Here is a 23,535-nt window from a genome sequence, read left to right as displayed (position 1 = left end):
ATTGTTGGATAGCAGATAATTCATGCTCAGTTTTAATCTAATCAAAGTTCAAATCCATACTAAGCTGCAACTTATTTAAAAACTAACTAGAAGGGACTTCCCTGGTGGTACAGTGGTTAAGAATCCACCTGCCAATGCAGGGGACGTGGGTTCAAGCCCTGGTTCGGGAGGATCCCACATGCCGCAGAGCAACTAGCCCATGCGCCACAACTACTGAGCCTGCGCTCTAGAGCCCGTGAGCCACAACTACTGAGCCTGTGTGCCACAACTACTGAAGCCCGTGTGCCTAGAGCCAGTGCTCTGCAGCAAGAGAAGTCACTGCAATGAGAAGCCTGCGCACCGCAATGAAGAGTAGCCCCCACTCTCCACAACTAGAGAAAGCCCGCTCGCAGCAACTAAGAACCAACGCAGCCAAAAGTAAATAAATAAATCTATTTAAAAAAAAAAACAACTAACTAACCAGAAGTCCTTAAATTAGAAAGTTAGCAAACATCAAACAAACCTGACTGTGCACATTCTGGACAAGAGTCCATCAAACAATGCATTACCTCTATTAACAATGAATAACACAAAGTTTTTTTATAACAGTACATTTGGGATGCAAACTTATTTATTTAACAAGTATTATTTAGCATCCTTCCATATGCCCTATACTGTGCTAGTCAGCAAGTACATTAGTAGGTAAAACAGACATATCCCTTGCACTTCAGAGCTTCCTATCTAATCTAAAAAGGTAGATTCATCATATACATCATCCTACAGACAAAATAAACATTTTTTGGACATCTTTAGCTGCTTACAAGTTGTCAGACAAGTGAATTTACTCCTTCAGTCCCAGGATCAAAAGCCAACTGGACAAGTCCTCATTCGTGAATGAAACATGGCACTTGCTCTATATAGGAAGACCCTCCTATTCTCAAAGAGCAACATGCTCATTATCTTGCTCATGTTTCAAAACATTTTTGATGCTTTTTAATGGTGTTAGAAAGGAATATAAATCCTTTACATATGCAATACTGTTACATAAATTCCATTAACTTCAACAGGCAGTGAAAGATATAGGACTACAGTTGATCCTTGAACAACATGGGGGTTAGGGCATCGACCCTCCAACAATCCAAGTATAACTTCACAGTCAGCCCTTCTTACCCGTGTTTCTGCATCAGTGAATTGAACCAACTTCACATTGTGTAGTAATATAGTATGTATTTATAGAAAAAATCTACATGTATCAATAAATGGACCCACGCAGTTCAAACCCATGTTGTTCAAGGGTTAACCGTACAACACACGAACAATGGGTGTAGACAAAAGAGCTTTGAATTAGGAGTCAAAGATCAGTATTCTAGTTTGCCCTGCCACTTAATACAGTATGACCTTGTCAAACACAACTTTCCTAAGTCTCCGTTTCCTCATCTATACACTTAGCTGCCCTATAAATTCTCAAAGAGTTGAAAGCACAAGAATAATAATAATGTGAAACTTTTGAAAACTGTTATAAAACTTGTATTAAAAAATTACTATGAATAAAAGAGATTACTTTTAAAACTAACTGCATCTCTGAATAATGGATTAATAGTAATTTTTCCTTTTCTATTTTCTGAGGTTTTTTTTTAACAATTAGTATGTATTACTTTTACAAGAGACTAAGGGAATAATTACAACTATTTTATAAACAAGGAAAAAAGTTCTATAGTGAATAATGTATTATTATACCTCTTTTCCTCTTCTAAAGATGTATTTAAATAGGGTAAAAGAAACGTTACATTACCTCCAGTTTAAAATATATTTTTATTTTCTCCTAATATCTTTACTTCTTCACTAGCAATAAGGGAAGATAAAAGTGATATTTAAAACTAAATTCCACCTGGCTTTATTACTAATGGACAGTATAAGCTGATGAAAACAGTAAGGTTCAACAATCATAGGCTAAATTAATACTACCATAGTTACAGCCCAAAGGCAACCACTTTTCTTAAATATTGATACAATATATTATTAGCAGTGTCTCAATTTATCAGCTTAGAAAAAACTGTAATATTTCATAAGGAAGACAAGATGAAATCAAACCCATATAAAACGTACTTGTTCAGATGTTTTCTAGCTGCAGGGAGGCCAGACATTTCTTCATTCAATACGTATTTCTTAGTTCCCATACAGTAGTTCTCTATATATTCTGCCCAATGTAACTGTCGTACATCAATATTAAAAGTCTACATAAACAAAAAAATTATTGGTTACTTTCTTAGATAATTTTTTTCACAACCAGTCAAAAATTCACACTTTTTCTAAAGGCTAATTCCACATGACATGATTACAAAACATTTACTGTATTAGTTTTTTAAATGTTACTGCTATTCACAAAAAAGTTCTTATTCCTATTTCATATCGTCCATTAAACAAAGACACATTTGAGAAGATAATCTGAAAACTCATGTCAGCTTTTAAAGAGGAGTACATGAAGAAGAAAGAAGCCTGCACCATTAAAAATAAATAAACCGACAAAATCCCACTGTCCAAATAGACCTAAGTATTCCTTTTATACATGAATCAATACACCTATTTCCAGTTTCCTTCTGTCTATACTATCTCTTCTTTTTGAACATCCTGCATACCACACAGATTAATTTTCCTAGAGAAACAGCTTTGACATCAAGAGATAGAATATGTTACGAAAGCTGGCTTAGGAGTTTAGATAACTGTAAGTAGGCCATCTGATGAAAAGGGTAGATAAATCTGGAAAAGAAAGCCTTACAAAAATGCTATTTCATGACAAAATAAGAGGGCTATACACTGCTCAGTGCTCCTCCACACACAATCAGGTAATTTTTTTGGTGTAACAGATTATTCACAATTTAATTTACCATCATTTCTGAAAATAGCAAGTTCTAGACCAAAAATAAAAGAGCTACCATAAATAAATCACTAAAGTACCAGTGCACTGAAATGGAGACTTGACTTAAGATATGAGATATTATGAGAAGGTCATACATATGTGCAACTGGATTCCCATAGGAAGAGTGAAAAAGCATAGAATAGAAGCAGTATCTGAAAAGACAATGGCTGGAAATTTTCCAAAAATGGTGAGACACCAAGCCAAAGATTCAAAACACACATATACCACATATACACACATATATCTATGCATATCAGAGTAAAACTGCTGAAAGTCAAGGAAAAAATTTTTTTAAAAGCCAGAGAGGGCACTGTGGATTACCTCCAAAGAAACATTAGTCTGACCAACTGACTTCTGAAAAGGAGCAGTGGAAGCCGAAAGACTATGAGAAGATGTCTTCCAAGTGCTCAAAGAAAGCTGCTAACATAGAATTCTATACCAGTATAAATATCTTTGAAAAATAAAAATATTCCCAGAAGAATAAAAACTGATACAAGCTGACATCAATAGAAGACACACACTAGAAGAAGTATACTAATGGGTACTCTTTAGGCAGAATGAAAATGCTTCCAGATTGAAGTCTGGAATCATTAGAGGAGGATGGAGGAAGAAATAAGAGCAGTAAAAGGACAATTATGCCAGTAAATCTATATGAATACTAACTGACTAGACTACAATAGAAATGATTGTGAGGCACATAACATAAATATAGAATTAAAAAACATAACAACATAGCAGATAGGTGTTACCCTTTGCATTATCCAAGAAAAGGTAGAAGTATCAATATTATATTAGACCTTGCTAAATTAAGAAAGGATAGTAAAGCAGCCGCAAATCAGACTGGCTTTTCAACACCAAGAAAATAAGACAAATATAAAAAGAAAGTTGTCTTTAATGTGTTGAAATCATGTAACATAATCACAAACTGAGAATTCACTACCAACATACCTACTACTCAATCATATTCTTGTATTCTGGATATATTTCAAGCAGAAAAAAAATGACCCTAAAGAGAAGATCTGATAGCAAAGACACTAATATATAGTTAAATCTAAGTAAAACTGAACAAAATAATCATTTCTAATTATGAGGTTTAAGTAGAGAACTAAAGTAACATATAACCATATAAGTTAATGAGGATGGTAATCAGAGCTAAAACATTTTATGGTCCTAAATATCATTAAGGAAGAGGCTATAGAAATTACTCAATTTAGACTTTGTTAAGTATGCATGTTCAAATATCTAAGGTAACCTTAAAAAGAGAATACAGAGTTTTAGTTTCAAATTAACAAAGAGCAAAATGTGGAATGGCAAAAAGTAAAAGAGTATACAAAAACAATTTCTGAGAGAAGGTTTTCCTTAAAACTTAAAGAAAACAGAGTGTTTGGGGGGAAAATGCATAAAGAAGTCAAAATTCTCTTTGAATCTGACATTAAAGAGAAAAAGAGAATCAACATGTCAATCATGCTTTGAAAATACCTCTGCTACTCTCATACTTACATTATAAATTCTAGGATAAAGCAACTTTATCACCACCAATTATGACTGAAGCTTTAATGGGAGACTATAAATAGATCAACTTTATTATTGTATAATGGTTGGGGAAAATACTCAATTATTTCTCGGGTTGCTAATTAGCATACTCTAATTAGTATGCTACTTGTTTTCTAATATAAAACAGAAAATACTTGCCTTTTTATCTTCCGGGTTTAGTTGATTCATTAACATATTGACATTGTCAGTATTCCAAACCCAAGAATTACTTGTGAAATATTCAAGAAACACCATAGCTTTGTGAAGACGAGTTATTGTCTTCATCATCCTGTATTATAAGAAAAATTGAGATTCATAATTTGCATAGATAGGGAAAAATCTCATCACCACCCAGGGTACCAGTTTCTATTTTGAGACATTAACAATAAAATTATAACACGTAATTCAATAAGTGTACCAAACCACAAGGAAATAAGAATATTTCTGCGTCTTAGAAGAACATTTTATAAATCCAAAATGAATTTAATACAGCAGCAAGTTTAAGCAGCAGTAATTGAATTTAAGCAGCAGTAAATGAATTTAATACTGCCTAAAGAGAGTTCTGCTGATATATGAAATTAATTTTCAGAGGAAATACAATACTTCAAGGTCAAATTTTCTACATACAATACTAAGCAAATAAATGGATTCAATTAGTATTCCTTTCCTTTTTGTTCCTTAAGCCACATTTTAGTTCAGCTGCATTTTACTAAGATTATCTGTGAATTCATAACATACTGTTCCATTATAATCTCAACTCTTCAGCATCATGGAAGCAAAGTATACAGAAATATTCATTTGCCATTTAGTCAACTCTCTCTATATATTTTAAATAACTTTCTCTTGAACACTAACGGGTACCGTGATTGTCTGGACGTGCCATGAAATCAATGACTCATGTTGACAGCTTTCTGAAATAGATATTCAAGAGATTCACTCACCTTTCCAAGTCCCCAATATCCATCCTTATGGAAATAAGGGAGTTCGATACTTTTTTTGTTTCTTTTTAGAAGGGTGAAGGGCTTTAATCTCTAAATTTGTCATTTTATATATCATGGCTCACTATAAGTCATTGATATCATAACATTAACCAGAAAAGCAACATCTATACAATAATAATTACCTATGCTAAGTAGAGGAACGGAAGAAAGAACTTTTTGAAACAAAACACACACCAAAAATTCCTAACCTCTGGTAAACAGAAAAATTACGTGTGAAGTAATGCTTAAAAAGAATTCTATTTATAGTTCCACAGTAAGGATTAGCATTATATGCAGTTTAGAAGTCCCAAAATTAGGGGCTTCAGTAATGGGGGAAATAGGAGAAAATTAGAACATTAGAAATGGGGGGGAAATCAAAACAGTAACATTAGCTAAGAAATTCTGATGACATATTCAATACATTTAGAAAGAAACCCTAAATCCAGAATACTGAAAGAAAATGAGGCAACATGGACTATGTTAAGAAAAACTGTACTTCATGCAAGGAAGCAATTCCAAAATAAAACCTCCATTAAGCACAAAAAGAATTATTTAGCATCAAAGGCTAAATTTGGACAGGAATAGTTCAAATAGATAGAAAGCACTTGAAGGGAAAAAAAACAAGACATGCTGCTTTTAGAAAAGAGATTAGGCAATTTTTTTCTAAAACACAACATAAAGATTTAACAGATTTGTAATTAATATCCACTATCACAGCCAGTATAGTACACTTGAATCACACATATACACATATCTGGTTAATGTGATTTTCCAACATACATCTTACTAAAAAGTTTTTCTTCCTAACTCCTTTTTCACTGACAATTCTCACCTAGTCTTATTTGCAGATTCATTCAAGTGACAGAATTACCCTAAAACCAATCACTGATTCAGCCATAATTACAATAAAAAATTGGAGGGGGAGAAGGAAATTTGAAAGGTCACATATGTGTGAAGTTCACAGAATACTTATCAAGCAATAAAACTCTGGATTGAATACTACGGGGGATAAAAAGAAACTTAAAACTTTGCATCACCAATCTTTGGTTAAACATGCTATAAGAGCAGATGCCTGGGACTACACTGCCATGTATGTTCTGGGTATTTATTCTTTATTACAGCAACCTGTAAAAACTAATCACAATCTTTTAGAGGAGGGCAAGATCTTAATGGTCATCTAGTCCAGGGTTTCTCAACCTCCGCACTATAGACATTTTAGGGCAGATAATGCTTTGTGGTAGGGGCTGTCCCGTGCACTGTAAGATGCTCGGCAGCATCCCTGGTCTCTACCCACTAGATGCTAGTAGCACCCATCCCCCAGTTGTGATAACGAAAAACATCTCCAAAAATTGTCCGATGTCCCTTGAGGGAGGCAAAATTGTCCTCTACTGAGAATCACAAAGATAAAAAATATCAGATTCAGAGAAGTTAAGCTGGAGAAAGTTAAGCTAAATAATCAAAAAAAACAAGACAATGGAAACGTTTTTTTTAAATACCATTTTAAGAGTGATGAAATATCTACTACATTTCAAGAGCTAGAGCAAATAATTTATACTGCTTCTACATGTGATAATATCATGCATCCTAGTCCCCAGTGACTATTAACCAGGAATCCATATGATGTGTATACTTTTTAAATTATGTCAAGATATACAGTAAGTCAGATTTTTATCTAGCTGGTACTCAGAATAATGTAAATGAGTAAACTGGACACCACGAATGACATGACTGACATTAGTTTAATGCAGAAGTAGGCATTATATTAAGGCCCCAATATAAGGTATAGAGGCCAGTACCTTGCTCAGTAAATATCTGAACAAATTAAATAATATAAATTACATACTTATATTTGTAAATATGTAATTTATATTATATATAATCGATTTATATTTAACATTTATAATATTGCCTAAATAAAAAACGTTTACGTCTCTTGTTGCTTTTACAGTATAGGTTCCCAAAGCATTCCTGCTTTGATACTTAGGAAGCCTTGTACAGGACAAACCTCAGGTAAGAAGATTCTTTATTTGATGTTTCCTATTTGTAGCAAATTTTGATTTCCAAAGGTGGCTGCAAATATTACCTCCCATCTTACATGTTCACCTTAATTATCACCCCATTAAGAGGTGAAGGTAACTTATATAAGAAGAATGAGGTGGAAGTGACACTGTGTGACTTCCATGGGGAGGTAAGAAAAAGTGATGTAGCTTTCTGCCTTGCTCACTGGAATACTCACCCTTGAAGCCTTCAGAGGTCATGTATGCTGTCCAACTCTCCCTGAGGCTGCCAGGCTGTGAGGAAGCCCAAATTAGTCCATGTGTAGAGACCACATTGAGAGGCTCTGAGACTATATGAAGAGAGAAAGATGCCTGGCCACCCAGCTGCTCTGTACCCTTTCTCTCCTTTACCACTCCTACAGTGTACCTGCTCCAGCCCCTATGACTGCAACCACTTGAAAGATCCTGAGAAAAAACCACCCCAACAAAGGCTTCTAGAATTTCTGACCCACAGAAATCATGAGCAATAAATGAAATGACTACTGTTTTAAGATACTAAGTTTGATGTCAATTAGATCTCAATTTTTTAAGAAAAGAAAGATATTAAATTTGAAAGATTTGCTATGCAGCACAAATAATGGGAACTGAAAGATTTGTTATGCAGCACAAATAATGGGAACAGATATCAGTACTGGGAGTGAGGGACTGCTATAATAAAAATCTAAAACATGCAGTACTGACTTTAGGATTAGGGGGCAGACAGAAACTGGAAGGCCCTTGAAACCACTGGTAAAACCTGGAAGGACCAAGAATGTTAGTGGAAAAAATAAAAGGGCTCTAAGGAAACTGTTGGTGAGAGTTTCAAGGTAAGTGAGGAAAATAATGTTGGAAGTTAAAAGAACAAAACTGTCACCCGTGGTCACATGGAAAATAGAAAATGTATCTAATAAACTCGATGATCTAGCTAAGATTTCCTCAAAGAGGACAAAGATGATCTTAAAAAATGAACTATCTGTTTGGGTGCAATTTGGAAGGAATGTAAAATTCCAGCCAGGAATTCTTTAAGAAACATCTTCTGGGGATAGATCAAATCCAGAATGTAAACATAAGATTCTTTGTTAGGACCTCAGAAAGATTTAAGGTAGTATACTTCATAGAACCTTTCAGACAAACAAAAGTTTCACTCTAGATGTTAAAGACATGTCTTACATAAGCACTACTGTTTAAGAGGCAGGATGTAAGTAAGAGTCTAAGGATCTAAGATCCAAGGGTGCTATCCCACAGCAACCTCATAAGGAACCCAAGATAGAGAAAGGTATGTCTCAAAAAGATATGTGTACTTTCGTCTAACGGAGTGGATTGTTTTAAAATAGATACATGGGAAACCCACACAGTTTTAAAAGGAATCCTATGAGTTTACACTTAAAAGGACAGAGACAGTACCAAATGAAAAGAGGCCTATGGATCAAGGGCCAGCAAACCAGAGCTTAGGGGCCAAATCCACCGGTTTTGTAAATAAAGTCTGATTGGAACACAGTCATGCTTATTCATTTACATATTGCCTAAGGCTGAAGAAATGAGTAGCTACAAGGTGGAAGCTACATTTAACAGCAGAGTTAAGTAGTTACCACAGAATCCATATGGCTCACAAAGACTAAAATATTTACTATATGGCCCTTTACAGAAAGTTTGCCAATCCCTGCCCTGAAGATTCCCAACTTTTTACAGGCAGGAAGTAGTGTACGAAGGCTATTTAGTTGCAAACACAGGCCATTTTTTATGGGAAAAGAAGGATGACTCAGAGGGGAGAGCCAAAAGCCTCAGAAAACCACCAGAGAGTGGGAATGAGCCCTAACTAAGAAACCATCAAACAGGACCCTGCTGGAATGCAGAACTGTTATGGACCAGTGATTGCTGCGTGCCTCTCTTTTTTCTCTCTTTCGAACAAGACTGTCTAAAGTATTTCCTATGCTTGTCTCACTATTATATGTTGGGTGGACGGGCAGCAGGTAACCTGTCACTTTAGTTCACAGGTTTTCAGATTAATACTTGAGGAACTATACCTGAAAAAACACTCCTAAAGAGCTTCATCCACAATTTACCAGATTTCGCTGACCACACTGGCTTCAAGCTGATGTCAGAGACGTTTTGGGGGGAAAAGGCAAGAGTATTTTCCATGCGGGAGGAATATGAATTGTTTGCATCAGAAGCCTGACTATAGCAGACTGCACTTTCCAAAAATGGCTGCAACAATACCTTTCATATCTCACCCGTTCATTTACAAGATGATCTTGACTATTCTCTATATCCCTTCTTCTTCAATCTTGGAGGATCTGTGACTCGCCTGTGACTAAAAGAATGAGGTGGAAGTAGTGCTGCATGATTTCCTTAGGTAGGTCAGAAAATGCACATAGCTTCCACCTTGCCTGCTGAAGCACTTTTCCTTGAAGCCTTCAGTTGCCATGTACGTAGTCCAATTCCCCTAAGGTTACCACTGGTCCTTGCAAAAAGACTCTACGAAGAGATCCTGACACAATATGAAGAGACAGTGATACCAGCTGTTCCACTGCACACCCCCCTTTCAGCTCCATCTGACCACAATCACATGAAAGACCTCTAAGACAAAGTTGCCCAGTGGATTCCTTCCTGAATTCCAGATCCTGAAAGAAATAAAATGACTACTGCTGTTTTAAGCCACTAAGTTTGAGATGATTTGTTATGCAGCAACATCTACTATAAATTATTTAATAAACTTTGGCTCTTCATTCATTTTTTAAGTTTACTAAGCCCCACTTTCTGTGTAAGGCACTGTGATGTATTTAACTTATTTTACTTTTTTGACCTAGTTTTGATTGTTCTGCTCTAATTTGCAACAACTTTATTAATATCAAGACGGCATCACTGCCATCACTCACAAATTTACATCTGCTTTTTAGCCACGAAAGAATGTTGCCAACGACAAATACTGCACTTTGCAGATCATTCTAGGAAAACTTGAAGATAGTTTTAATATATTTTGGATCTTCTTTCCACTGAGTATTTCTTTACCTATTCTAAAGTTGTTCAACACCTCTCTTGTATTTCAATATTTAACATACAGGGTTAGAAACATAATGGACAACTGAATCCACAGAAAATTCCCTACATGTAACTCAGATCCTGATACACTATAACTGGAAGATACCTCACTTTTATTTTTTTAAGTTGATGGAAGTTCTGGAATCAGCATCTTCTTTACACATAAATACTCAAATCCTGAACTCTCTAATCAAAGGCTCCACTATAATGCCAATGTAGTTAAAAAATAAATATTTTTAAAGTACATTTCACTATAATTGTGGTAAAGACAGTAGGATTACTTATTTAAGTTTGTGGGGTTTCAATAAAAAAGAAAAGAAAGAAAGGCCATAACAACTATAATAGAAAGTTTTCCATTTGTTAACTTTTGTTTTAAATTCTCAACCTGAAAAATTAGTCAGAAACGGTAATTACCATATTATAAGCTGAATAGGAAGCTGAGATAGCTCAAGCAGTTAATTTTCTAGAAGCATCCTAGGTTTTTTCATATAAAACTGCACAATCCACTTAAAGCAAAACATTTAACCCTTAATCCACTATAAAACTCACCTCCAAGTTTTTAACGGGGAGAGAAGGGCTCAATTTCAGCTTATAATAACAATGACAACCTTGACGCTGGACATTTCCTATATTATGGGATTCTGGAGGATCAATGGCCCAATAAGATGAGATCCACAGTTAGTCTCCCCAAATATCCTTAATTTCTAAGAAATGTCCTAGCATCCTGACTGTGATTGTGATTAATTAGGTTAGTAATTCTAAAGGTAAAGCTCATGCTAGTGACTTTTTGTCTCTCCAGCAAGCTTCCACCACCTTACCAATACATAGTGTATTTACTGCTATTCTTCTTACCACGGTTTCTGACCTGTCAACCTGAGTGCAAGATCGAGCAATAATGCAGGTACTGTATGTCTGACACCCTTCCAATAATGAAGCAATAAGTTGTTGGAATACAACTTAATATTGGGGCGCCTGAATACTTGGTTTAAAGGATTCATCTTGAAGGAATGATTTAGATAATATCCTGTAGGAAAAATAAGCGTCAAAAAGCATTTTGAATGTTATTTGTTATTCAGAAAAAATACCTGAAGTTAGACCTAGAATTCAGCACATGACAATAATTTATCATCCAAACTTTAGAACAGAGTGAATTATAACACCACCTTTGCTTTTCTGACAAATTCTTAAATTCAAGAGTCTTCTCATTCACAAAAGGCCATTAAGCCTTATCATAAGCATAAACAAATACAGAGTTAATATGCATTTTAGAGTAAGCATGGGTTGCTTAACAGTCAGAGGAACAGATAAGACAGAGCTAGTCACCATTACCTTGGGCTTCTTCCAGTCATCCTGAGGTAGATATCATACAGGAATGCTGGGGCCTTATGGCTTACAGCAATCCAGTAATGATATAAAAGGTGATTGGAGGTTAGATTTACATTGGGCCGTCTGAAGGCCTGTTCGAGAGGATTCCTCTTGAAAGTGGAAATTACATGGTATTCTGAGGAAGAAAAGTTGTGTAACAGCTTTGATAATAACCATGTAATGAAGTTTTGAAAAAAAAAAAAAACACATGTTTTTACAAAGCAAAATATTTCACCAAAGATGTAAGAGTTTGCTCATTTAAAAAACAAACTTTCCTATTTTCTATAGTAGCTAAGAGAATATGGGTATTAGACTGCTGAACTCAAATGGTTTTAGAACTGCCACTATTTATGAATTTTTATTAGATGAATGAATTTTTGCTAAAATTCACTCTTAAAAATCCTTTTAATGTTTTACCTATATCAGTTTACAATGTCACTTTCTATATTTCATCTCTCACGACAGCTTCTTTCTTTCTGTTCCTCTTTCCAGATTCTTATTACTGTACTTACTTAAAAAAGAAAAGGGAAATCATCATCCTTTGCTTGTGAATAAGTTGCTCAAATTAACATATATCAACAAGCTTAAAACAACCCCAAATTAAGTTCTGTTGTAATTTATTTAGGTTATGCAATATCAAAATAATCTATTATCATGTATGTTAATACTTCAATGGAAATGTATACTGGAATATTCACTAAAATAAAGCTCAACTTGATTTTTGCTAAACTTCATAACACAATGAAAGACTACAAAAAACCTAACTCATTAAAGTGTTTTAAAATTCTTAAAAGAATACAAATAATTATCATAAAATTAAAAGCACCCTAGATTTTTTTTTCTTATATGCTCTAATAGTCAATCTTTCAATTGAAATAAAAATGCCATAAAAAACCCTAGGATGAAAGACAAAGGTTTACTTTAAAATCAAATCGCTCCACAAGGGTAACAAAAATCGTTCAATTAGAGGTAAAATAAGACCTAGTACTAAATCAACACTGTAAATACATTTTACTTTAAATTTGAAAACATAAACCAACAACTTAAAAATGATTCAATTTAAGTAGGCCTTTAAGTTATACTATTCCTATTCTAAAACAAGTAACATAGCATACACACTACCTGCTATGAATCTGTGAATTTAAACAGATTAATAAATATAATAGAAAATACTCTGGCAACATGTATTCTACTTGCTAATTCCTTCAGTTATTACTCTTAGGACAACTAGCTATCTCCTACAACATACCAACTCTTGTAGTTGGAAGTGATACTGCCTGTGAACAGGGAACATCAGGATTGAGAGTACCCACGAGGGAGGAAAAAAGCATTATTTCCATACCACGAGTATTTATCGGCGTTGCTGCAGATGGCAGCAGAGAAATAGTAAGGGTCAGACGAGGGTAGGATGAGGAGGGAATATACAGCAGGATATTTTAAAATTTATGAAACATTATTAAGGACCAAAAGGCAGTACTAGTAGATGTTCTAACATGGCAATTAAAATAAGAATAAATTGGTAACTGGTGGCTTTAATGCCTCATGGGTTATTCTAACGTAAAAACTCAGTGAACATTTTAAGTTCTTTAAAATTTATTCTAAGATTCAAAAACACAGGTAAAATCATACCAACTTCACCCCAGTGGAAAGGATTAGTGCTGCCTGTTGTACAATTATACACCATGATGTTTCTTGGTCTGCAAAGACAAAGATCAAAGCAATGAAACATAAAAAGAGGCTAAACTTAACCAATCTAAATCTTACATGATACTTAAGTAGGAAGAAATGAGGATGATGGGTGCCTTTTCTACAGTGAATATTTAAAATATTATCTTTAAAGGATTAATTTTTGTGTCTGAACGACTATTTACACTACCCTTTTTCCCTATCCTACCAAAAAATTATTTATAAAAAATAATATAGACTTCATATTTTCTTCTTTGTATTAGCAGGAGTGTCTGTTTTTCATGCGAGGAAAAAGAACAACAAACAACCTCAGCTCTTCCTATCTCCTTCCCATTTTCAGAGGCTCTAGCTGAAAAAAATTATGAATTGAGTTCCCTTTCACCAGAAACAATATATTCATATAATCGTATCCCTCCTTTTTAAGATATAAAATACTGACTTCAAAAATAAGGGCAGTTTATTATTTAGAAAAAAAGTTATTGAGAAGCTTAGGTGTTTAGGTGTTACCTGTAAATGCTACTACTCCCTTTTAAAAGGAGGCCCATGAGTTGATTAAAGTGCTCTAGTGTGCATGTTTGATATATGTAAGCCATTCTCTGTGAATTTTAGCTCTTTATATATGCCAAGTTTATACCAAGTTCTAGTTTGGATTAAAAAAAAAAAATCATGTTTTGTGTAATTTTTTTTTTTAATTTCTAATGACCTTGTCCATCCTGTGGGTAGTACACAAGAATTTATGTTAATTCTTAATAAATGCTGATGGAACCACTTCATCGCCTACTTAAACCAACTCTTGCAGTTGAAAGTGATAATGCCTATATAATATTGGTATGGGTTAATAAAACTGATAAATATCAGTTATGAGGGATTATTTAACATTAGTTTTCCCATCTCAGTTACTATATATTTAACAAGCGACATTGTCATCTCATATACCTATTAACTCCGGAATACCAGGCTGCCGCAAGACTCATGTTGACAACTACATCTACAGGAACAAGATCTGCAAGGGCATTGTTGGAGGCACGCATTGTTCGAAGAATTCCTTTCCCTGCCTTTGTTGAAATTAAAAACAACACCTTAAGAAATATAAGCCAAAGCACATATACACAATATACAGATACACAGAAAACAGAAAAAAGTACAGAATAGTCAATAAAACAAAAGGCTTACTTACCGCAATAAAGAGACCACTTGGTCCATTAAAGTTATCAATCCATCCCTAATACCAAAAATTAAAAAAAGGGAGGGAGCTTAGAAATATTATGAAACTAGAGATTTATCATTTGAAATCTACAACTCCACATATATACTTGGTAGTTTTCTTCTAAAAACTAAAAAACAGACTAGATTCAGGCCAGAATATTTCTCCCCATCTTAAATAGAAGCAGTCTTCCTCTGAGATTGCAAATGACTAAGTAAAATCGTTTTCAAAGGGCTACCTACTCTTCCATTAACTCTCTGCAAAGAGAATTTTTTAAAAAGGAGTTTATATCTGTCAAATATTTTAGCTAAATGGTGACTGTTTTAAGTTTGATTTTGTGCTATTTACTAAGGCAGTAGCCTGAGATTGAGGGAAATGGTAAATCCTCCTCAAAATTACTGAATAAAACAGAAGAAAACAGAATAATGCCAAAGCAACAGAAGAGATACTATCATTTACTACCATTACAGAGACCTAAGTTTTTCCTAAATCAATTTATCTCTTATGTTTTCTCTTATTTCAGGGATTCACAAATACCGTAATGCCTTGCTTTTCTACAGCAGATCACAGAAATCTCTTATCTTCCTTAGCTTGTAATCTATACAGGGAGGAGTCAACCTCTTGGAAGGCCTGCCTCTTTTTGGTACTAAAAAGCAAATGAAATAAAATAAGATCTGAATATTCTCATCTCTATTTCCTTCACCTCTGCAAGGGAAACTAATCTGCAAATAATTTTAAAAGCCAACAAATGTTGACGTGTCAGAGTCCAATCCCTCATCAATCATGAAGAAAACTCATGGTCTCCTTTGACTCCAGACAACACCATAGCCTTCGATTTAATTTTCAATTAACATTTTAAAAACTGATCTGCATATCTATACATACAGTATTACATTAGAAATAAAAGTACCAATAAGAGTGTCTCTTTCTACAAACGGAAACAACTTTGCCATAGTAAGCCATGTTCAGTAAACAAAACCTGCTCATAAAAAATTGCCAACTCTTTTTGTACAGAACTATGCCTTAAAATTCCCAATTCCAATTATTTACAAAGATTTCTAACAACTTACTGGAAAAGGTTCTTTCCAACTGGCACCAACAATTGATGGCCTTACAATCGCCACATTTAGCTTTGCTCCTTCTTGTTGTACAACATATTCTGCCAATGCTTTTGTGTATATGTATGTATTAGGTCTGTCTCCTATCAATTTTGGTGTGATATCATTTACTAGGCCATCATCCATCCACCTGGTAAACAAAGAAATTGCATGCAAAAATATTTTCGGATGTTTTACTATAAAATGAAAAACCACTTTGCATATTTCAAACATATCTGTTGCTCTGACTCAAGTGATTTGACAACAACTTTTACTAAAAAAATGGAAATTAGCTTTACTTTCATTAAATATCAACCAGAACTCCATATCTCTTATATCCAGTTTCTATACCCACAAAGGTCTGAAAAACAAGAGTTCTTTCATAAATCATATGGTAGGTAGCAAAAGTGAATCAGAACTGATTTATGGTCTTTTTTTTTTTTTTAAAAATCATTTAGTTGTAAGTATTCATATACTTCATATGTGTTTGATGAGGGGTGCTACCCCGAATCCAGTTGAAGTTATTTCATATTACACAATACATAAATTATATTTCCTTTCTAAAGTCTAAATAAATTCCAAAATACATCTGGCCCCAAGGGTTTCAGATTAGGAATTATAGATTTGTATATAATCACCATAACAGCATAACATGTAAATTATATACATTTTAAATGAACATACATTTACAATCAACATAAAAGGTCTAGTAATCTAAATATTTAAGGTGAAGCACTAAAAATTGTTATGCTCTCACTAGCAACACTAACAAATACTGGGGTAAATGATAAAAATAAATTCAACCACGCTATAAAAATTCAATTAGCAACCTACTATGAAGTCACAAAATTCTTCCAATTCTCTCAAGTGTCTCTGAAGAAAAGTTCTACTATGATAATCTGTAAGAGGAGGGTGATATGCTAGGTGATCTCTATAGTCTTTTCCAGTCTAAATTTCTAATTCCAATACATTATGTACTTGTTTTCAGATAGTTTTTCTTCCTGTCTATAATACAATGCATACTTGTATGCATACTAAGTATTCAATCAGTGCACAAATGATACCCATACCAACTGATAAGGATGCATAAAATGGAGACTATCAAGATAAACTTTCTTCTGTATGTGGAAGTACTTTTTGCGTGTAGAAGGAAAAGAACACTAACAAAATTGAAGGGAGGTTGCTACTCAACTTAGGAAAAATTCCATAGTGGAGATGAACTTTGAAAACTGGAAGAGAGGGTTGCTATATTAAAAAAAAACAAAACTGGCTAAACCGAGGAAAGACTTTAGAGTCAGTAAGCCTCATCACTGGAGTGAGTTTACAGAGCCAATCTATGAGTTATCCTAAAATTATCTGTTGGCCAGTTGGTCAGATTTCTTTGTAAGCGAAGAAAGGAAATAATAGAACTAGAAGGTTATAGGCTCTTTCTCAGCAACTTCGATGTCTGGATATACAAACTGCTAATAAGAGAAAAAGTAAAAAGATTTATTAACTTCCACACCCAGCTTTTCCCAGAGATATTAAACACTTCTGCCTACTGACCTGAGGAAAATGAGGTAGATATTTGGGACCATCTAAGAAACGAATTAGAAAACAGAAACCAGGGAATTACCATAAGAATGTCTCAGTAAGCTCCCATACTTATTAGTTTTCTTACAAATCTGTCCACTTCCTCATATTTCCAGGAAAGCCTTAAAGAAATGGACTTATGTGTTTATTTTAGAAGAAAACTTGGAGAAGGAGCTATCAACATTCTGTAGCACCCTTGGGAAGAAAAGAATTCGACTGAGAAAACAGGGGATGGTAACTGAAGAGCTGAACGTGAATAGGATTCCTTGGAAGAAAAGAGACCTAAGAGCAAACAGAATAAAGGAGGAAAAAGCTCACAGGAATATTATATGAGGATTAACAAATATGTGAAGATACGGATACTGGAATTTTCTATAATTATCGTCTATAAAAGAAAAGACCCTTTATTTATTCTTGCTCTGATCCTGTTTGTTTGTTTCACTCGATGAGAAAGTACAGGCTGAAGCAAATGAAATCTTGGCCATGCCTATTTGTATCCATCAAATGCAAACATTTCTCAAGTAATCATTGATGACAGGATCCTAGTCCTCAGAAAGATGATAAACAACAACACTAGGAGTATCAATTAAAGGACCATGACTCCTCTGATTCCCTAATAATTCAAGGCCCCTCTGTAGATATACAGTTGACACTTGAAAAACATGGGGTCGGGGCGTTGACCCCTGCGCAGTCAAAAATCCACATATAACTCTACAGTCAGCCCTCTGTATCATGGTTCTGCATCAAAAGATTCAACCAACTGCAGATTGTGTAGTGCTAGAGTACTTATTTATTGAAAAAAATCTGCGTATAAGTGAACCCACATAGTTCAAACCCGTGTTGTTCAAGGGTCAACTGTACTCTATCGGGCAAAATAAAAGGATAATCTTTTAATAAACTAGAACTTGCTATTGAATAGGCAGTCATTAGTCTCCACGGATATCAGGCACTTCTTAGCAGCTAAGATTGATTCCTTGGAAAACGGAGACTCTAATACCATGGATGAGTTGTTCAGAGGCTTTCCTCCAACCATCACACCTGGTCAAAAGTGAAAGCTCTACACTGACTTTACACATTGACTTTACGGAGAGTCATTTAGGTACAAATCCATACAATAAAAAGAACATAGTAGATACATAATAATTTGTTGAATAAGGAAGAGATAAATGTATACATAAGTGTGGGTGGAGATTTAGAGAGAAAGAGAGAGAAACTGAAACAGACCAAGAGATACATGTAAATAGATAAACTTGGATCCAAAGTTTGGGGTCAAAGCTAATGTATATAAATTTCAAACAAACGTACTCTAAAGAATCAATCAGCTTCTTGGGATCCACAGGGGGTGGATAGACTACTTCATCAATATGCTTTCGATTGCAGTAGGCATATGCCGTTGATACATGCATGAACACTTCCAGATTCTTCATCTGTTGTGCAAGTAGAATAAGCTGTCGTGTAGCAATCACATTTAACTGAACAGCATCTCTGTAAAAGAAAAAGTGACAATAAAAAATTGGGAAGCTGTGTCATTTTTTCACCTGTTAAAAAAATCTTATTTCCATTTTAGAGCATCAGAGACAGAAAGGGACAAAGAGTTTTTTGTTTCTTTACAACTGACCCCTTAGCTCAGATTTTGTGTGTTATTTCAACATGAAGTACAACCATTCTACCAGTTGTGTTTACAATTCTTCTGATTATAAAATAAACTTCATATTAGGATTGTAAAAATAAAAGCACAAATTAAAATTCTTAAATTACCCAGAAATAGACACAGATAATTTCAGTCTTTGGCTTTTATGCATACATTTTTGAAGTCATTTTAGACTTCTTTTGCCTCTTGATTTTTGAAAGCATACTGTTTTATGAAATGGCTATACCACCAGGAGAAGTAAGAATCATTAAGTAATTCTAAAATGCTGTGGTAGAGTCATCAATAAGGGTAGAACAGTCAAAGAAAACTCAAAAACATTAAATTATATTAATATATAATCAAGTAAAAGTATGTTTACTTCTCTCTTTGTAGCAATTAACCCAAACACCTTTTTAAGACTACCTTACAAAATTCAAAGGTGTGTTATAATACACTTGTTACGAGAGGTAAATGCAAGACCCCAAGATGATCTATATATTCCCTTCTTGAAATTTATTTGAGGTAAATAATTTCACAAATGCAAAAGTATATATGCAGAAAAATAATCGATGAAGCATCATCTAGTAATAGCAAAAGCCTAGAGAGCCCAAATATTCACTATGAAATGGTTTAATAAAGTAGGTATCTTATCACAACGAAAGAATACAGCCATTAAAATAATTGACAACTATAAAAACATGGAAAATCTGTGTGAATAATATTTTTTAAATATATAGATTATGAAGTGAAACAGGATTAAAAACAAGACTCTGGAATAAGACCTGGGTTCAAATCTGGTTTAGCTTGCCTATCAGCTAGGATTAGGTGACCTTGTAAAGTCATTCAAGCACTCAGGCCTCAATTTCTTCATCTGTAAAGGAGAATATGTAATGGAGACTAACTACTAAGATTTGTATAAAGTTAAATTAAACAAAATAGCTTGCAAGTATTCATCAGTATTATTCTTAACATAGTCCCAAAATAAGCATTCAATAAATATTACTTAAGGGGTGGATCGTTTTTGCTTTCTATTATACTTTTGTTTATAACTTACTTGAGGGGAAAAAAAGTTGAAATACCCAAAACCAGTAATACTGTGAAAAAACTGGCAAAGTAATACACTGTTGGTGACACTATAAACTGATACAACTGATCTGAAAGAGACTAGGACAAAGTACCAGGAATTATAGAAATGACAGAGTTATTAATCTAGTTAACCCACTGAAATTAACTGAGAGGAAAAACTTGTTCTAACTGTAATTTTTCAAACAGAAAGAAATTAAGATTCCCTAAATTTGTTTTTTGGGTTTTTTGGTTGTGTTTTTGCTTTTGTTTTTTAATTGAAGTATACTTGATTTACAACGTTGTGTTAGCTTCTGGTGTACAGCAAAGTGATTCAGTTATACATATATATTCTTCTTCATATTCTTTTCCATTATGGTTTATTACAGGATATTAAATATAGTTCCCGGTGTATACATTAGGACCTTGTTGTTTATCCATTCTATCTATAATAGTTTGCATCTTCTAGTCCCTAACTCCCAATCCAACCCTCCCCCACCCCTACCCCTTGGCAACCACAAGTCTGTTCTCTATGTCTGTGAGTCAGTTTGTTTTGTAGATAAGTTCATTTGTGTCATATTTTAGATTCTGCATATAAGTGATATCATATGGTATTTGTCTTTCTCTTTCTGACTTACTTCATGTAATATGATAATCTCTAGGTCCATCCATGTAGTTGCAAATGGTGTTATTTCATTCTTTTTCATGGTTGAGTAATATTTCAGTGTGTGTGTGTGTACACACACACACACCCCACATCTTCTCTAGCCATTCATCTGCTGATGGACATTTAGCTTGTTTCCATGTCTTGGCTATTGTAAACAGTGCTGCTATGAACACAGGGTTGCATATATCTTTTTGAATTATAGTTTTGTCCAGATATATGTGCCCAGGAGTGGGATTGCTGGACCATATGGCAACTCTATTTTTAGTTTTTTGAGGAACCTGCATACTGTTCTCCATAGAAATTGGCTGCACCAATTTACATTCCCACCAACAGTGTAGGAGGGTTCCCTTTTCTCCACACCCTCAGAAAAATTCCCTGTATTTGCTATACTAAGTGAACATGACATAAATTACAGTATAGTAACATGATGTAATATCATCACATCATGAAAATTATAACTATGAAAAAGTTAGAAATATGGAAATTGTTTCAATAAGTAAAACTACAAATTCTATGTTTACGTTTTATGGAAAACAACATATTTTCAAAGAGAGACCACAAGAAAATTTTTTTTAAAAATAAAAATAGTTTTGAGTACTTTCCGAAATTCTTACATTTTCAGTATTTAAGAAGGAAAAAATCCAACTGTTCTTTTAAAAGGTCAGGATATGTCACAGATAGAATCTGGTCTACTTGACTGTAAAGTAGTTCTTTGATGCGTATCACATTTGCAAAACAGTGGGAATGGGAGGGTACTGTTTTGGAAAAGGTATACAGAGAATATCCTGTTACAGGTTTCTGAGGACAGAACAACAAGTTCTGGGTCACTAGGAATAAGAAATAGTTCATGAGAGGAAAAACTCTTGGGACTTATTTTTTCTTTTAATTTCATATTATCTGAGAACCTATGAAAACATACTGAAAGGAAAAAAAAATTTTTTAATGGACTAATTGGGTTGGGGTCTTAAAAACATGAGTGTATCTTTTTCCTTCCTTATCTCAACTGAGGGAGGAAAATCTGTTCAAATAGATATCCAGCAAAAAAGACGTTTCACAGAGAGGATACTGTCCACTAGACTATAAGGCAATGTGCCATTTTCTTTTGCATTTGCAAAACAATAGTGGTAGGGAGAGTGATGTTTTGAGAGCAGAATACAAAGGATATTTTGTTACAGGTTCCTGAGGATGGTGACAGAATTTCTGGGTCACTGAAAATAAGGAATAACTTGAGAGAGGAAGCACTCCTGAGCTTTGCCTACTCACCTCTTCCCATCCATCTGCACCTGACAGCGCAAACCTGAAGGCATTTTGTGCCCATGTAAATAACTCTTAGGATCTCTGCCAGGCTAGTATCCTCACTCTGTTTCACTACCATCCAATTTGTACACCTTGAACTTTAGGCTGAGACCCTGACATGTTAGATCTGAAAGCATTTAGTAGTACCAAACAAAAATAAAGTTCTCACTATATTTTGGTTATGGGGATTCAACGCATCTTATATAACACTGGCTTTTGGGGGGGAGAGCAAAAATGAACAAATCTTTGTAATTATGGTCCATCACTAATGTAGACATAGAAACCACTTTAATAAAGGAAAAAACTCAACTTGAACTGCCAATAAATTTTCTTATTCACCTGTCTTCTATTGACATATTGGGTTGTTCAAAATCTATGCTGATAACACTTACAAGACCTTAAACCAGAGATCATGCTTTGCTTGACAGACACCTGTGAGCTTATTTAAAATGCAGATTGCTGGACCTCATCTTCAGACACTTTTTAATGTGTCTTAAATCACATCTTATATAAGTTCCCCAGGCCATTCTGATCTCTCCCTCATCACTCCCTTCCCCACCTCTGAGAAAATACTACCTACATGAGATCTCATCACTATATTGCTGCTGATTTTATTTTAACTTAATGAAGATATAGAAACAGATGTCTATTAAGGGGACAATTAATCAATCAGGGTAGGGGACCCAGTCATTTGTAATTTAAATCACACCCTAGGCTCTTATTAAAAATGAGGATTCCTGGGTATTATCTCAAAACTAGAGGGTCTGAATTTGGCAAATACAGTCCAAGATTATGCATTTTTAACACATTTTCCAGTAATCCTTAAGATTCATAATACATTCTAAAGTTTGAGAATCCATGCCCTTAGGCTCAACAGTTTTCTTGATCTTTTCTAAATCATCGATCTTTACTTCCACTCCTTTCTGAACACCTACTCTCATGTTCATACCCTGGGCCCTCTCACCCAAAATTGCTCTATCTCTAAAATCTCATACTATGAATTTTCCCCAGACCACACTATCTGTCCTCCCATTTCTGCCCTTAAGCCTGTTTTCTGTCCTCATCATGGTCTCTAGTCTCCTGACACTTCTTTACTCTCAAGTCCAATGGCCCTGTTCTACCTTCACTTTCCTTACTAAGAGATACCATACCTATGGTCAATTATTTAAGTAACTCCCTTTATTATCCTCAATATCACCCTCTCCTCATCTTTTGTCAGTATTTCTTTATAATCCCTAATCTTGATATCCATTTTTTCCCACTTCAAGATTTATAGACCACCATATCTGAAAATAAATGAGCTCTGCCACCTCTCAACTCTCACAACACTTTAATGCATGCTCTTCAGTAACTCTACATTTTCTATCCTATTTTATGGTTATTTAAGTATATTCCATCTCCTCTAATAGACAATATGGACTTTGCAAATAGGATCTGTGTACAATTTATTTTGATTTCCCCCAAAATACAGA

At 34.4% G+C, this 23,535-nt stretch overlaps 1 protein-coding gene across 3 annotated transcripts in view; it reads right to left on the bottom strand.

Annotated features, from left to right (window-relative positions):
* Positions 1-23,535, bottom strand: part of FAR1 (fatty acyl-CoA reductase 1) — a 77,625-nt gene that overhangs the window by 7,018 nt on the left and 47,072 nt on the right. For all 3 annotated transcript variants that reach the window (XM_068554517.1, XM_068554516.1, XM_068554514.1), the window contains 8 exons: positions 18,714-18,893; positions 15,810-15,987; positions 14,713-14,757; positions 14,472-14,590; positions 13,479-13,546; positions 11,814-11,985; positions 4,589-4,718; positions 2,086-2,213 (listed from right to left, as the gene is read on the bottom strand). In XM_068554517.1, the coding sequence (XP_068410618.1) occupies positions 2,086-2,213; positions 4,589-4,718; positions 11,814-11,985; positions 13,479-13,546; positions 14,472-14,590; positions 14,713-14,757; positions 15,810-15,987; positions 18,714-18,893 (1,020 nt within the window). The remainder of the gene's footprint in view (positions 1-2,085; positions 2,214-4,588; positions 4,719-11,813; positions 11,986-13,478; positions 13,547-14,471; positions 14,591-14,712; positions 14,758-15,809; positions 15,988-18,713; positions 18,894-23,535) is intronic.

The sequence above is a fragment of the Eschrichtius robustus genome, chromosome 11 (assembly GCF_028021215.1).
Source record: "Eschrichtius robustus isolate mEscRob2 chromosome 11, mEscRob2.pri, whole genome shotgun sequence".
NCBI lineage: Eukaryota > Metazoa > Chordata > Mammalia > Artiodactyla > Eschrichtiidae > Eschrichtius > Eschrichtius robustus.
This window is presented reverse-complemented; position numbering and strand designations above follow the sequence as displayed.